The 16,661-nt window shown below is 38.1% G+C and overlaps 2 protein-coding genes across 5 annotated transcripts; one reads left to right on the top strand and one right to left on the bottom strand.

Moving 5' to 3' along the window:
• Nucleotides 1-68: 68 nt before the first annotated feature.
• On the bottom strand, nt 69-6,982 carry aida (axin interactor, dorsalization associated). 2 transcript variants are annotated; one of them, XM_031322562.2, is made up of 11 exons: nt 6,656-6,982; nt 5,830-5,896; nt 5,689-5,742; nt 5,278-5,332; nt 5,127-5,190; nt 4,897-5,003; nt 4,740-4,748; nt 3,179-3,301; nt 2,922-3,044; nt 2,349-2,466; nt 69-2,263 (listed from the first exon to the last, which is right to left on the bottom strand). In XM_031322562.2, the coding sequence occupies exons 1-11, from the start codon at nt 6,760-6,762 to the stop codon at nt 2,164-2,166; spliced, it is 927 nt and encodes a 308-aa protein (XP_031178422.1). In that variant the 5' UTR covers nt 6,763-6,982; the 3' UTR covers nt 69-2,163. The 2 variants fall into 2 exon arrangements, with proteins under 2 accessions (XP_031178422.1, XP_031178423.1); XM_031322563.2 differs by lacking the exon at nt 4,740-4,748 and having other exon boundaries at nt 6,656-6,981.
• On the top strand, nt 6,606-14,615 carry rnf8 (ring finger protein 8, E3 ubiquitin protein ligase). 3 transcript variants are annotated; one of them, XM_031322522.2, is made up of 10 exons: nt 6,606-6,616; nt 8,039-8,220; nt 8,440-8,568; nt 8,938-9,386; nt 9,535-9,742; nt 9,982-10,044; nt 10,844-10,933; nt 11,020-11,127; nt 11,388-11,592; nt 13,541-14,615. In XM_031322522.2, the coding sequence occupies exons 2-10, from the start codon at nt 8,098-8,100 to the stop codon at nt 13,732-13,734; spliced, it is 1,569 nt and encodes a 522-aa protein (XP_031178382.1). In that variant the 5' UTR covers nt 6,606-6,616; nt 8,039-8,097; the 3' UTR covers nt 13,735-14,615. The 3 variants fall into 3 exon arrangements, with proteins under 3 accessions (XP_031178382.1, XP_035851428.1, XP_031178383.1); XM_035995535.1 differs by lacking the exon at nt 6,606-6,616 and having other exon boundaries at nt 7,968-8,220; XM_031322523.2 differs by lacking the exon at nt 6,606-6,616 and having other exon boundaries at nt 7,968-8,220; nt 11,388-11,599.
• The last annotated feature ends 2,046 nt before the right edge of the window (nt 14,616-16,661 follow it).

The following is a 16,661-nucleotide window of genomic DNA, read 5'->3' as shown; positions in this document are numbered from 1 at the left end:
CATAAATCACACATGCTAAAACGCAGTCTGTTCACTGTCTGATGCGCTGGATGAAAAGTATCCACCAAACTGCTTCATTTGTAGTTTATTAGAAATTAAAAGCAATGTAAACATTTGATACAATTCCCCTTAAGTCTGTCAACAAAACTAAAACACTCCACAGGTCTCAGTCCTACCACATTGTAGCGCTTCATACATGCACTGTGTTGCTGTATATTCATCAGTTAGTGTATCTTAGTTAATTTACAGTACTGAATATTGTGACATTACAAAAATAAAATCTAAAATCAAATATTACAATGAAGATGTTTTAGTGAAGACGATCATCTGCAAAGTCAGAATGCAAAACAAAAGTTACATGCAACTTTTCATTTAAAAACTCCCTTTATAACAGGGTAAGTAGTGGGCTTAAGTGAATCTTAAAAAGTTAGTCCAAGAGCATTCCTGTTCAATAAAGATGCATCCTCTAGACTTAATTCAAATATAACGGTATACATAAAACATCTGATCTGCAAACTAACACTAGATTTTAAAAAGACACTTCCTGGCAGGTGATAAACATCCAAACTGTATTTCTGCTTGCTTAGAAAAAAAACTGGTGTTAAACATCTAGACCGTAACCAGATGCTTACACTCAATACAGAATCACGTGAACCAATGCTGCATCCACTTAACTCTTTATACATTTATAAAAAAATGTATTAAACTAAATCCAATACATACTGAAGCATGAACACTGAACTGAAATGTGGCGACTGTCAGAATTATGGGGACATTTAAATGCTAATACAAATATTTGAGTATAGAAATCATATTTGTTATATATTCTGACAAAGCCAACAACCTGAAAAAATGAATACTCTGAAAATGGTCAAAGTATTTCAGTGCTTCATAGATCATACTGTATATTTAACCTAGAATTGCACCATTTAACATTATAAATGCCACTGCTGAATTCAATACTGTATGTGACTAAACAACAATCCATAGTGTGCCACCAGGACAATTTTGGACATTATTATTATTATTATATAATTATAATAATCTATAGCTTTAATGTAAAGACTCATGCCACCTAAAAGTTGAAGGACGTCCAACCCACACAACAGCAGAATAGCTCTGATTCGATAGACACACATAAGAGCTGGCCAATCAGACTGTCTGCTGCTTTAAATTAAAGCTGCACCTATCAATATTTTTATGTTAACAATAAATGACTATATGTAATCTAAACCTGAAAGGTCAGTTAATATTAAAGAAAGCACACAATGGAAACTGTAAATGTTAAAGTAGACAACAAACAAATTGTGAGATAGTGCTGTATATGATCGGCATTTATTAGCCTTTTAAAAATTATTCTTGTGATCCAATTTTACTATTCAATAATTGATAATTTAAGCAATACATACAACTTTTTTATTATTAATTGGGGGGGATTTAATCTTTTTTGATTTTTATAACCACCAGTTTGTAATAGCTTTTTTAAATTCATCTATTTAACTGATAATAATTAAACCCCATAAAAGTCTATAGTTATGGCACACAGACCATTGACAGAATTTACGACCAATCTCTTGGTGGCTTGATGGAGCCAACAGCGATGCCGTTTGCGTGTTATTTATTCAGGGAGTGGCTTTGCAAACTTTGCCATGACTTCACCAACGTGTCCAGAGTTTGGCAACTATATCTGCTTTTAATGTTTTGCTGAATTTCACTTCAGAGTCTAAAATCCAACAGCACAAAATTATTAAGCACCTGTAATAACTCACGTTGTGTCCCGTTTCCCAAAATCAGTGAGATAAAGAAGAGTGTAGATGATGCTTTATCTGGTTTAACATAACCCTGCTGTAATATGAAAGCCCTGTATCTCCAACTAGTCGAACTGTCAAACTGAATACATTTTGAGTTTTTGGAGCAGGGTTTCCTGCAACAGAAGGGATATGCACTTGACAACCATACAATCAAAAAATACAAAAGCCTGAGTTGATGTGACAAATGTTTGACTCCCTTCACTTTCTTTATAAACTAATGGAGAAAAAAAAAGGACTACAACCGTGATTTAGTATTGCTGGATGTTACGAGGTGGAACACCACATTTTGCTGGATGTGGAAGGGAGAGAGATTAAAAAGAGTTGGTTCAAAGTTCAGGGCGTGCTGCTCGACTTAGCTGTCCTTGTGTAATGTCTGATGAAGATGGAGATAGAGTTGTTTCTTTGTTAGAAGCTGCAGTTTCTTCCTCTTGAAGTCTGTGGGCTTCTTGTACCTGAAATCCAAGAAGATACAGTATATACTTCATGTTTCAAGACACAAAGGAATCCCTCAAACCATTTGATTATCAGTCGACTCACAGTTCGATGACGATAGGGCCGGGTTTGATCTCGTCCATTTCCATGAAGGCAAAACATTTAGTGCTGGTAAACCTCTTTTTAGGTTTGTAGTGCTTGAATTCAAAGAAGATAGCTGCTCCTGGAAGAACGTATAGCAGGTTTAACTAAATGAATAGGAGGGTTAACATACAATACTAAATAATTACCTCCAAACTGTCTGCACACTGGCATGTCTACATCCCAATGATTAGCTTTTTTATGTATTTTTCTTACTGTCAACATACCAAAACCAAAAATGTAATACTTAATACATAAATGCATATCAACAAAAGTCCCCTGAAATGAATAAAAGTAAAACCTATTTATTTATTGAACTATATTGACTCATTTATACATTTAGCTTTACATTTATTTATATATTTATTGCCTCATTTATTTATTTCTGGATGTATTTCATAGGCATATTTAAAATTCATGCATGCAGAATAATAATTTAAATTGTGTAAGTCATTTTTTGATGTTAGTAAAGAAGGAATTAAATATTATAGTTATATTATTATAGTATGTCACTTTGGATAAACTGTCAGGTATTACCTTTTGGTAATTTCTCCACATGTCTCTGGATCTCCACATCCACACTAAAGTGAATGTAGGTATCTTCCTTCCTGGAGGCCACAGGTGTGTCCTGCATTGGGTTCACATCGACGCCGTTCAAATCTACAGGCAGAGAAACACAGAATGCCCTCTTGGTTTTGGCAGATTTCCAAGACTTCAAGGTGATGCACTTCAGCAACACTTTCACAGAATATAAAGATCCAGAGGCACTTTAGAGTAGGGGAGCAGCTCGTTACCTTTGACACTAATGGTCATGTACGGATCGATGCACTGCCCTGCATCCTTCAACCCAATTTTTTCGATCTTTAGTGTAAGTAGTGTCATCCCAGGCTCTGACGGTAACCGTGGCAACAAGGTACCTGCAGAGGACAAAGGTTACATTAACAGTTGCCATAACAATAGGTGGTGACATCACCTGGGACCAAAGAATAGCCAATAGCAAACAACATTTTCAGATGCATACGCTTTACCATCAGATTACAGGCTTTAGTGTTAAGTAACCATTTAAATATTAAACATGAAAACACTCCATGGTTAGCTTCTTCTCCCATAGAGGGGTTTTCTTTCATTAGTCTTTCTGGAAAGCTTAAACATGATAATGGGGGGTTTCGGACTATATATTTAAGATGCATTCATTTTTTGGCCACTTACAACACAATACAGACCTATAACCACCTCAAAAAGTAATGTTAGTAAACAGTTGCTTATTTACACATCCAGCTGACACAGTGCAGCATAAGTAGTTGTGTTTCTGTAATTGTAAAACTGATGAATGTAAGTCTAATATTCCCACTACTTATAGTTCTGTTATAGTTCTGTTTTTGGTCTCTACCAACTCCTGAGGAAAACATCTGTCTCTTTAGCTGCTAAATGCTCGACTATGTTCACCAGCTAGTTGCTAACTTTGTCTGTCTACTTTTGTTTTTTTAAATCTGAAAACAGCTGCCTGCTGCGACTGGAAACAAGGTTGATGAGAGCGGGGAGAACGATCCAAAACAGTAAAGCTGTAGGAATGAAACCAAGCAAGCTGAAAGATGCTGAAAGATGCTGAACTCTGCGCAGAGCTGAGTGGAACAGCAGAGTCAGGTGATCATTCTGTGTGGCTTTGTCACTACAAGGGACACCTTTCAGATTACACATAGTCCTAAAAAACAAGTCCAAAAACAAAACAATAACTGATTAGGGCACCTTTCTTTCTTCTACTGTTAAAAAGCTGTGCCTTTTGAGTCTTTGAGGCATTTGTGCAGCATCCAAACTTCATTAGAGTTGTGGTTGCTGCACTATACAGAATAATAGTGATTTTAAAGGTTCATTATTGACCTTGGAAATAACAGTTTAAATGGTAGGTATAACTGTATAAAAACTATTTCTAAAAAAGAAAATCTTTACAAATATAGTTCTTATCAAAAGTAGTTTTATTTACTTTCTAGCATAGTAGTAGATATGCATTTTACTTAGAATATGAACAGAACTTTCATGTTTCAGCTTTTCAGAAAGATCAATAAAAGAAATTCTCCACGGAAAAGTAGATTGTTTGGCCAAAGCTAGTGGAACAGAGGCTGTGTTATTAAAAAGTCTAAGAGGCCAAGAGTCTAAAGGTATCTAAATCTACATACATTTACTCCACAGTCAAAAAGAAGCATTGGATTCTAAAATTAACTGTGAATGGTACGCTTCTTTATTCACACTTTTGTCAATTCAGCAACAAGCCGTGTATTACCACTGAAAGGCTTTGATAAAACCCCATCTGTCACGCAGGGGAGAACAAATTAAGGTGTTCATTGATAAAAGCCGTACCTTGCGAAGCTGCAAATGAAGCAGGCAGGAATGAGCGATGAAGCCATGCACAGAACCGACAGAAAGAAACAAAAAGACACACAGTCAAACAGCCCTCCGAAACAGGACAATGTGACACAACAAACTAGTTAACTAGTTATAGACGGGTGCACAGTACCGGGGGCTCTCGGGGGGAACGCTTCTGTAGATCCTGCTCCTGCTGCAGCATCCTCCTCCTCCTCCTCCAGCTCCAGGTTCTCCTCTTCACCTGGAGCCAGGATTTTCCTGACAGAGAGGAACGGCAGGTTTAATCACTTCATCTACACATTAGATAACTTCAATGCTCACGCAGGATTATCTGTAAAATACAAACTCAATAACATGAGATGTTTAGTGGTAGATATTTACCTTAAGGGCACTGGCTGTACGTCAAAGGGAAATTCTTTGTTGTAGGTCAGAATATTTGGAATTACTGTTGACAAAAGGAAGAAGATCAGAATACCTAGTCACAACAGGAGGATTAACAAGTAGATACTTAACTCCCAGTCGCTACACTTACTGGTTTCCAGTTTCTTCAGCTCTTCTAACTTGAAGTCCTCTTTTGACTGTGTGCACTACAGAAGAGCAGACACAATTAATACTCTACCTTTTGTGTATTTAAGTGAAGGACACTGCACTTGACTTAAGATGTTCACCTATCTGCCTTTATCAGGGTGGTTGAAGGCTGAATAGCCAAAAACTTGAAGAGTTGCGTGATGTGCAAATCAGCACAGAGGAAGGTTTGGACTCATGACTTCACTATTTAACTTATGAATTCTAATAATTATGTGTATGTGTTTTCAATTTTCAACAATGGTCAGTCAACACTTGTTGTTTTTAGGATCTGCTCTATAAATAAATTGACTTGACTATTTCTAAAATTCCAGATATCCCACATATTTCATACAGAATGAAAAACAATGACACAAACCTGCAAACTGGCACTTCTCATCTCCAGGCATGTTGCAATCTTTCCTAAAGTTTTCTAAGAAATGAAAAAAAAAAAAGTGTTAAGTTTATGCAGAATACTTGACTCCTCTGTCCAGAAGTTAAAGAGAGATGTGATAATTACCTTCTGCTCCTCTGTGAAGTCTGATGAATTTGTTGACTGGACCTCTTTTTGTAGTTGTCTCGCTAAACTAAATAACAACACAGAAGTGCGTTAATGCTTTGCTGAAAAACTTCAAACACTTCTAAGGTGGCTAAATTATGCATATTTTTGCGCCCCCTTCCGGCCAAAAAAAAACTGTGTCTGGATCTAGATTTAACATTAATAGTGCAATTTCATATAATACATTAATAAGTTGACAAATCTGATCACATCTTTAAAAATGTATACAGACTCTATATTGTCTGAAATCAGGAAGCATTCCTCACTAAACAGATGAAAACCCACCCATAAGAATGAGAGGGTGTGGCTGACTATTTCTCAAGTGTCTGAGGGAATACTGGCCCCATTTCTGCACGGCATGACACATAATGAAACACACTGTCTCACAGCTCTGGATGATTTCCCCATTACAGGCTTTATGAAAGCACTCTCCCTCAACTCAAACTGGTGGTGAATGAACCTGGGGTGCAACACACACACACACACACACACACACACACACACACACACACACACACACACACACACACACACACACACTGTTGCCTCTGCACAACAACTGCCACATCACGTCATGGGTAGGGTTTGTTTACTGGCGCGAGGAGCTGACTGACAGCTCAGAGGCTAGAACTTCTTATGAAGCACCATGCACCCACTGTCTCCTACATGCTGTTACCTCCCTGCACATTTAAGGATTAAAGGGAAAGGGGGGAAAAAGCATGTCGCCTAGGAAGATAAACCATGCTGTGTGGAGAGGCAGGATACACATATGTTGAATGCAACTTACATTTGGTACTCATCTATAGCCTCCACTAATTGTCCCCACGAGTCAAAGTCTGTTCCTTTCCTAAAACTGGCGTGCCATTTCTGAATAGTCTTGTTGACATCAGACATGTTGGCGAGGCGGATACTCGCGGAGCTCTCAGGGCAGCATAGCCGGGGAGGAGGTTCATCTACGAGGGTTCGGCAGCGGCAGCAGCGTTGTCAGCCCGGTTATTTGCTGTCCAGAGCCGCACGGATAGGAATACACCAGTGACACCCCGACCAAGCCCTTTCTGCCTGCTCACCCTAATATCGCATCCGCAAGAGAAAGGAAGTCCCGCCCGAAACTCGGGGTGCGCGCGTTTTAGGACGCGGGGTCGCTTGAGTGGACGGCAACAGAATGTCTGTATTGTATACGTCTATGGATGGTAGGAAACTGCTTAGGATAAATGGTCATTTCATTTAAAGGCGCAATCAGTATTTTTTAGTAACGTGTAAATTCGCTACAGTTTATGTGAGAGAAGAGCATGGTGGAAGAAGTTACGTTACTCGGCTGTACCACGATGTATAAAAAAAAAGCTGCACTACAAGTAGGCATAGTCCTGCATTCAAAATGTATAATTAACATGCATATTATAAATAACATATTATATTGCTGTTTTATTGATTACAGATGCATTAATGTGAAAACAACATTTGATATACAGTTGTTAAATGTAGTAGAGTAAAAAGTACAATATTTTACTCTGAAATGTAATGAAGTAGAAGTATAAAGTAGGATAAAATGGAATTAGGTTAATGGAATTAAGTGACGTGTCCGTGCAGCTACTTATTTGTAAACTGTGTAACATTTAATTGCAATGCTGTTTTATTTAGAAAATATAGATTATTATTCATGTATTGCTACATTGATTAATATATTTCTATACTTTAGCACGATTAAATATTTTTCTTTATATTATTATTATTATTATTATTATTATTATTATTATTATTATTATTATATTCTTTGTTTCGTTGCATTTTTAAAATTCTTTATAAATAATTTCTTTATAAATGTAATCTATTTCGTTTTTAATTTATATGTAATTTTAAACCAATTATTTATATGTGACATTTGTATTTTACACTCTAACTTAGTTAGCTAGCTAGTTACCAAGGTGATTTTATGACAAAACAATTGAATAAATTGATTGGGACAGTGCAATTCGTTTATTTTTAGGTCTGCAAAAGCAAAGATCCAATCACTTTATAAGATAAGTTTCAAAGTTCAAGTTTCTTTTAATTTTAATGGCAACAGAGTGAATGATCAGAACAACTCATGTAACGCCTTTATTTTGAAAACAAACCAAATTGCTTCCGGTTTCGCCCTGTCAATCTTCAGTTTGACACCGTAGCAAAACGTTAGCCATGGAGGAGTAACAGATGTTTTTCAGGTCGTATTAGCCTCTGACAGAATGAGATAAGATGGATACTGTAACGACAGATTCGTCTGCAGCTGAGGAAGATGACAGTTCAGACTCAGAGGTTTTGTGTTTGATGAGAGTTGGAAGAAATTCAGACTGGCTTCGCTTGTTCGAAAACACTGAGGTGCAGTTTGCTAATGCTAGCTAGCTAACTAGCTATATTTGCCTTACATTAACCCTAAAACTTGCTTAAGTTTACGATTTTTCACGTAAAGTTTATTCATCATTCATGGTTCATTTTCTGTTTACTTTAGCTTGCCGTTATCTACGTGTGTCTCTATGTTTTAATGAACTGCACAGATGGCTAACTGTCTGTTTGACCTGTTTGTTTTTGACTGTCCAGATGACTATAGGACGTGGTGTGGATGTAACCCACCAGTTGTTGTCTCCAAGTTGTCCTCTGATGATCTCCAGACTGCACTGTACATTTAAGCAAAGGGAAGATGGCAAGTGGACAGTGACCGACAAGAACGTAATATTACATTATTTATTATGATTTATGTTTTATTGATCGCTGTTGATTGATTCTGTTCAACAGAATATGATGCATTACCAATTAAGTAACACTTACAACGAATTTGCCTTGGTTATTGGTGCATAGATAAACATATTAAAAGGAATATTAACAATAAAGCAAAGTACTGCAACAGTCAATAACATAAATCTAGAAATATTGGATAAATGACTGCAGTGTATAAAGAAAACAACAACCTCAATGATAAACATATAGTTAAATGAAAACCTATCTAACAGTGTCAATCAAAACTAAACATAGAATTTATATTATGATTATTATATTCAACTGCAGCTGATAAAGTAAGTGTTGCTTTTTTCCCCTCAGAGTCTCAACGGTGTGTGGGTGAATGGAAACCGCATACCTGCTGAAGAAGCCCATCAGCTGAGGCTCGGAGACTCCATACAACTCGGTGTTCCTGTAATTGGAACCGAAGTGGAGTTTGACTACATGCTCGTCCAGCGGCCCCTCAAAGACATTAAACTTTACCTGGCAAGGGGACACAGAGAGGGTGCTAAAGCAGCCCATGTTGCCAAGAAGCCCAAAAGGAAGTTGACCGTGGAAGAAGTTGAGCCGTCTACCTCAAAGTCCAAGCTCTACCGCTGCTCCTCCGCAGACAAGTCATTTGCAAAGCCCTGCCCTCTGTCACCAGTGAAACGGCAGCAGAGGCTCAGTCACACCCAGCCAGAGGAAACTGGACCCAGCAGACACGTCCAGGAAGTAGACCGGCCCTCAGATGGCTCCAGCAGTCTGTGTGACCTGGACAACTTGCAGATGTAAGCCCCAGTTTCTGCCTCTCGTGTATTATCATTACATTTGCATCAGGTTTTCTGAAAGATATGTCCATCATAATCTTTAAAAAAAATTTTTTTAGAAAGTTTGATCTTCCTTAAGGTTTTTTTTCTCATTTATTTATGTTTGCAGGTACAGCCAGAACATCCTGATGCTGAGGGAGCAGGTGGACGACACCCAGAGGCAGGTAGCCTCGCTGGGGGGAGAGCCCCGGCAGGCTGACCCGCTCAGAGAGGAGCATGTCAGGGAGCTGCAGGGTCAGCTTGAGACGCTCAGAGCCAAGATGCACCGGATGGAGACGTTAGAGAAGTCTTTTAGTGAAACTAAGAGGCAGCTAGAGGTGAGAGGTATTTCAGTAACTTCTTTCATACATGAATATGCATCACCAACAATTGCTTCCGATGTGCAGAATCGAAAGTACTGCCTTTCTTAAAACGTTTGCTAGGTATGCATCCCTTGTCTATTGCACACTAGTAACCGTAGCACTGTCGTCTTTTTCTTTTTTAACAAGTTCTGTATGAATGACTGCTATAGACAAAATACTGTCATTGATGAAAATGACACTTTTTATGTTTTTAGGCACAGAAAACACAGCAACAAGAGGAGCTTTTGAAGAAACAGCTGGAAGAAGCCTTGCAAGAGGTATGTGGCATACAACTGGAGCTTTTATTTATTGTTACATCACTAAAGGCAGCTACACACCGGGCCGATAATCGGCCGTTGGACAGTCTTGCGAGGTCAGTGACTCGAGTCTGTTCGGTGTGTTCCGTGCCGTCGTCCTTTGGAGGAGCTGTCGGCCTTCATTTTGGCCGACCTGACATGCTCAGTCTGAGACAGGGCAGTCGGGACTCACCCGGAAATGGCAAGCGGGATGAGCGTGACTAAGCCTCTCAAAATCTGACGAAAATCTTTTAAACTGACCTTTGTCGATCTAAAATAAAGACGGATTCAGAAACTGCATGGCCTATTTCTCGCTTAAAATGTTTTCAGAAACACGTTTCGGTGAACTATTTTACTACAATATGAGATCGTAATCTGAATGAGTCGCCAGTAATGGCCGTTCGAAAAATCCCAAATCCGGAAAGCAGCAGCCAGATCCATGTGATGCGTTCGTCCAATCAGCTGCCGGTTTTCATTTTTTGGGCGACAATACAGATTAGCACCGCCTGCTGTTATGGAGATGTATTACGTCTCATCGCTTTGGTGTGTTCCGAGGCACTTTTTTGACCAACTCGGGGAGACTGATCAGTCCAACTGCCTTTTCTGCCAACGGTCGGTCGTCTGGTTGGTCTGTAACAGCCTTAATACAACCAGACACAGGATCCATAGTGTCAAAATGTGTTGTGTGTTATAAACATGTTAAAATGTTTTCTTTTAGAGTGCTCTTGTATGCATTCAATTGAAAAGTAGTAATTTATCAAACTGTTTTTAACATCCTTAGCAAAAGAAGGTAATAGACGAACTTGCCCTTTCTCGGGAAGGCTTTGAAGAGATTCTCTTGGCCAAAAACAAAGAACTAGAAGTGACAAAGGTATGACAATATTCAGAGTGGTTTAAGCATGCTTTTTGCATTGTTTGGCATTGCATCAGAAAAGCTCTATTAATTTATTTTTGCAGGAGGAGAAAGAAAAGGCGAGGGCCCAAAAAGAGGAAGTAGTTACACAAGTGACTGAAGTTCTGGAGAACGAGCTTCAGTGCATCATCTGCTCCGAGCTCTTCATTGAGGTACAGTAGTGTCAAGAGTCAGTTTAGCATTATCTTGGAATTCATGTCATTTGAACTCTTCTCATCTGCTGTATTTCATTTCTATCGACAAATCTTTGACTCTGGTTCGACAGCTACAAAAACTTAATACAGCAATTATGACACGGTGATGAAAGTATATGAAAATGTAATTTACAACATTTGTTTTCTCTTTGAGGTGCTTCAGAAGATTTCACACTTGACTTTTTTGTTTTTTTTATCTGTATTGATATCGTCTACAGGCAGTCATCTTGAACTGCGCTCACAGCTTCTGCAGTCACTGCATCAAGCAGTGGCGCAAAAAGAAAGACGAGTGTCCCATCTGCCGACGGGCCATCCAGTCCCAGACCCGCTGTCTGGCCCTGGACAACTGCATCGACAGCATGGTGGAAAACCTGAGCCTGGACATGAAGTCGAGGCGGCAGACCCTCATTACTGAAAGGAAAGGTGAGAGGTGCGTTATCTTCAACAGTGGCAACAGTGTCCTACAGTTAATACAGTTAGAACAGTTAGAGAATTTAAAAAAAAAACTTTAAATATCAACAGGGCACGAACGAACAAACGAACAGTCTAAGGGAAGTATATCAAGTGAAATTGGACCAAAATCTGTCCCACTTCTTTTTTTTTTTTTTAAATACTTGGCATAACATTATGCTTTTATTTTGAAAGAATACTGAAACGTTGACTCAATCAGACCAGCACTATTTGAATATTAAACTAGAAATGTTAACATACTTATATCAAGATAATGCTTTGCTTATTATTATTATATGTCTTTCCTAGCCCTATGCCTGCAGCAGTTATCTGGACATTATGTGTCTTAGGAGTTTTTCAAACTACAGTATGTGACAGTGGTGTAGCTTACTCAGTCGGGATCACACTCATGCACAAGTTGCCACATGGATGACCCATATAGCATTAATATCTGACTGACACTGTACTTACTAGCAATGGTGTGTCGTGCCACATTCATCAGATCAAATGACCAGAGAGCCTTGACATGTCTGGGTGAGCTCAGTGAATAATGTTCCTCTCGCCTTCAGCAGTAACCACTCAAGTGTCCCGGTGTGGCGAAGCTGCTCACAGGCTCTAAAAGAAATGTGTTTTTTTTAAGGTGTTCAAAGAGTATTTACACTCACTGCTTCATCCTGTACTTAATAGACTATTTCAAAATATGCTTGTTGGTGGTTGGTCCAGAGTACAGTGGAAATTTCAAACACAAGGTGGCAGTACAATGAGGCTGATTAATGTCTATTTTTTTTCTGTTGTGTAATATTATTTTAGAAATGTGAAATGACAGTTAAAATAAAATGTATGTATGTAGCTTTGAAATACTGCTACTATGAATATTAGGTGTGATGGTGCTGAAACTGAGCCTGCATTCTCCCGATCAACAAAGGAGGAAAATAAAATGTACGTGACCCACTTAGCGAATATATTTAAGGTTATTGACCAGAATACAGATACAGTGTTTGAATTGTAAGTAATTGGGTAAGAGAACTTTATTCCCAGTTCACCTTTCACAACCACAGTTACAAAATGCTTCACAAATACGCATTAAAGTACAATAACATAAAATACAAACAGCAAAGCAAATGTGGCACTGATTTTGTTTTTGCTATGTTTGAGCTAAAACAATAAAAGCATGACCCCTGTGCATCCTGAGCCTTGAACGTACAACCTTTAATAGGATTTGGTTGCTAGACTTGTTGGGTCTGGACTACCCTGACATTTTTTTGGGCAGGGAAAAACCCATTTTGTTTTCTCAAGCTGCAATATGCTTTCTAATCAGAAATAGCAAACAATGTCTGATTGATCTCAGTCATGGTGCACATGTTAGATATTCCTGACTCTCAAAACATAAAATTGTATTTGTTTGTTATAGTACAAAAAATCACTGAGGGTTTGGGACATCACATATGTTCTCCCCTTAAAGATTAAAAAAACGTAGCCATGATAAATATTCTATATTTTTCTTATGGTAAACAAATTCAATTAAAAGACCCAAACCAACCATGAATTGATTGAAGTACTGCCTGTGTAGCCGAAGCGGGCTTATTTTGAGTAGATCCCTCATTCACAGTGCTGCTGTAAATACTCACTAGAGCACCAAATGTGTATTCAGCCGCAGCTAAAAAATAGTCCCCAACAAATACTGTATACTATTTACTCCTACTACAGTGTTCAACATTTAAAAAAAAAAGAAAATACATTTTGGTGACCCAAGAGTTACGTCTTCAGTGGGATCAAATGGGTTTGGGGCTGAGAGCCGCAGACAGGGTAGGGAAGTCGGTATTAAGTAAGTGTTGAGAGACAAACTGAGGGAAGATGCTGCTCCTTCAAATGTCTGAGAAGAAAATCTCTCATGGTTTTCTTTTTCTGGGTTTCCCTGCAGCGGACTCTGCTCAGGTGATGGTGATCCACGATGACGACAGCAGCAGGAGCAGCGATAGCGACGGCAGTATGGTGTCCATAGATAGTAGCCTGAGCTCTGTGGTCTCTCTGGACACAGACAGTAGCATCCACTTGGATTCCAGTCCGCCCTTCAGTGGTTTCTCTGATGAAAGTGTTGATGAGTTTGATGATTAGCCCTTTTCTCCTGTGGGCTGTAACATGAATCTGGCTTTTTTTTTTTTTTTTTGGTGGTGTTCACATTTCCCTGGATTGTTCCCAGATAGTACGCAAAGTTTGGTCTCATCATGAGTCCATTAACCAGATTCAGCTAAGGTTTGTGTTTTTTTTGTTTGTTTTTGTTTTTTTTTGTAAAATGATCAGTTGTCTTTTTGTCTTTATTTTTAACAAAAGGAATAAAGTTTCTTCATATGTATTTTTTTACAGCCACATGTTGACTTTGTCCAAGCATTGATTCATCGTGTTTATGGTTCTAAGGAACTAATAAACCCGATGAAATCAGAAGTCCCATCTGCTACAAATAGATTCAATAGGACCTGACCTTTTGTCAGAGAGACAGAGAAGGGCAGACAGACAACAGACCTCTGCTGGGAGTGAAAGCAGCATACCGGATCTTTTGTTTTTAGCCGTATTAGCGGCGTGACTTTATGAATAGCGGTCTGTGGTACTGTGGACTTTTGGTGTAGCGCCACCAGCAGGTCTACGTTTTCTCTTGTCCTGTGAACTGTTTCAATATCTATTAGATTAAAAAACGTAACTTTTTAATTTGTCCAGTACTTTTTAGTTTCTGACCAAACACGAGCACAACTGACGTCAGCCTCAGCTGTTTGTTTTAATGTGAATTAGCATTTTCTGTCATGCTAACACACTGAACTAGCATTTAGCTCAAAGCACCACTCTGCAGAAGTACAGCCTCACAGACATGCTAGTATGGCTGTAGACTTTTGTATCATACATTACTGCAGAACATTTTTCATGGCTTTAATGTGTTTTCGTAGCTTTCAGTCAGTGATTGGTATCATTTCATTTTGAATAAAAATGAACTTGTACACTTGAAACTTGCTCAAGATCCATCACAGTGAACACCACATCAATAGTTATATTGTAAACTATAGCTATTATTAGTACTGGATATTGTAATGAAGTGCATACTTAAAGATGCAAAAATATTGGTGTGGTGCTTTAATCCTTTATTGCTGGATTTCCTTTAATCTACAGTAGGAACAGCCTGCCAAGTTTAATGTTAGAAAACTACAAAAAAGACCAATTGTTTAAGAAAGATGAATATTAATGTGATGATTCTATAATTTTTATAGTAAGAAACAAGGCCAAACTCAATGAACCACCAAAGAGGTTTTTCATTGTTGTTATTTCATGTATTTCAGTGATGCCCTGCTTTCTGTTCATCCACATGCCCATCTGGGAGTTGCCTCGCCTGGCACACGCTGCTTTGCTGAAAGGCTCCTGGGCCAAGCATTAATCACTCCCACTGGCAACACTCCAGAGTTTACCTCATATCCTGCTGGTCCTGACTTGCATAAACAAACAACTGAATGCTTTTTTACTCATAAGATAATGTGAGAAATGTTCAGTAAGTTTACTTTGCCAGTAAGCAAAAGCTGTGTTGTAAGCTTGTTATATTTTTTATGTAAGGTTATTTTCTTCAGTCAGTGTGCAAGACAAAATGAAGTTTCATGTGAAATACAGCAAAGGGTATCACTTTCAAAAAGGGTTGTCATTCATGCCAATAATCTGATGCTATATATTAAGCCTTACAAGTTATCGGCATTGTTGCTATTTGGAAAATAAAGCTCATGAGATCAACAGTAACTTCATTAATATAACACATTTAGTTCTGTATGTCAACAGTCACTACTGTAGTGGGCATTACATTTAAAAATAGGTCTTACATCTTGGAAAGAAACTTCAATTTGCAAAAATCTTTCATATTTCGGTAACTACACACATGCTGTGTTGCCTAGCAACTAATGCAACAGTTCCTTGGGCTGTGAAAGCAAATGGAAGTGTGATGGCACCGGCCTCAACAGTGAGATGAAGCACTGTCTCTTCTTACTGTAGATAGATGAAAGTGTTGGTGCTGCATTTGTCTGTAAATCCTCTACTTGTGCTGCACCAGAGGACTACATAAATAATCACTGCATGTATTCAATACTCCAATATCCATATGAAATACCCTGCACTTATTAAGATGTATGAGCCAGTGTCCTGTCAGGTTATTTAATGGCATTCTATTAAGGAGTACGCTGAATTTCTGGTGTCATACGTGACCATGTAAACATCCTAAGCTTTTTATTTCCAATGTTCTTGAAGAATTATGTAATTTGGTGCGATGAAGAAAATAGTGAGAGTGAGAGTTTAGTTGGTTGTGTTTAAGCCTTAACAGTGTTCATGCTGGCTCACTGTCACACTGGCTTACTTGGAATAGAATGGAGCCATTGTTCATGTTAATAGTAACACCTATGACAAGCCAAAATGTCTGCTGTGAAAAAGGCCTGTTTATTTGAAAGAGTCGCTCTACTTAACTTTACCTGGGTTAAACAGAATTACAGAGGACTGGTTTTCAGAACTGTACTTTACTATTGGAATTAACTGCAAAATAACTTTAAAATTATAATTATTGATATTTTTTATACTTGTGAATGTTATAATTAGTGTATATGTGTGTGATGACAGTTGTGTGACTGTGAATGTTCTTGTTTTGATGTTGTATAGATTTAATCGTATCTCTTGTACAAGATACCTTATTCTTAATTAGACTTTCTGGATATATCAAATTTAAAACTAAGTAAACTATCATTCCTTATAGATTATAGTTGGAAACTTAATCCTCCTTTATGTTGAATCAACTAAATAAAGTTCTTACCCAAAACAATTAAAATATAATTTACAAAAAATGTAGCTAAAATGTGAAAAATAAAGACTTTATTTATTTATTTTTTTGGTGGTGGTCCAAATTTCTGGAAAGGTGACTATTGCAGGGATTTGGACTCATGACCTCAGTATTTATATAATTCTGGCTATGGTCCTGCGTATAATCAGTACACAATGACATTCATTCGTCTTCTCCAGCAAACCTCCCATTA

The sequence above is a fragment of the Sander lucioperca genome, chromosome 19, assembly GCF_008315115.2.
Source record: "Sander lucioperca isolate FBNREF2018 chromosome 19, SLUC_FBN_1.2, whole genome shotgun sequence".
NCBI classification, from domain to species: Eukaryota; Metazoa; Chordata; class Actinopteri; order Perciformes; family Percidae; genus Sander; species Sander lucioperca.
Note: the sequence above shows the minus strand (reverse complement) of the source record. Positions and strands in the feature narration are given on the sequence as shown.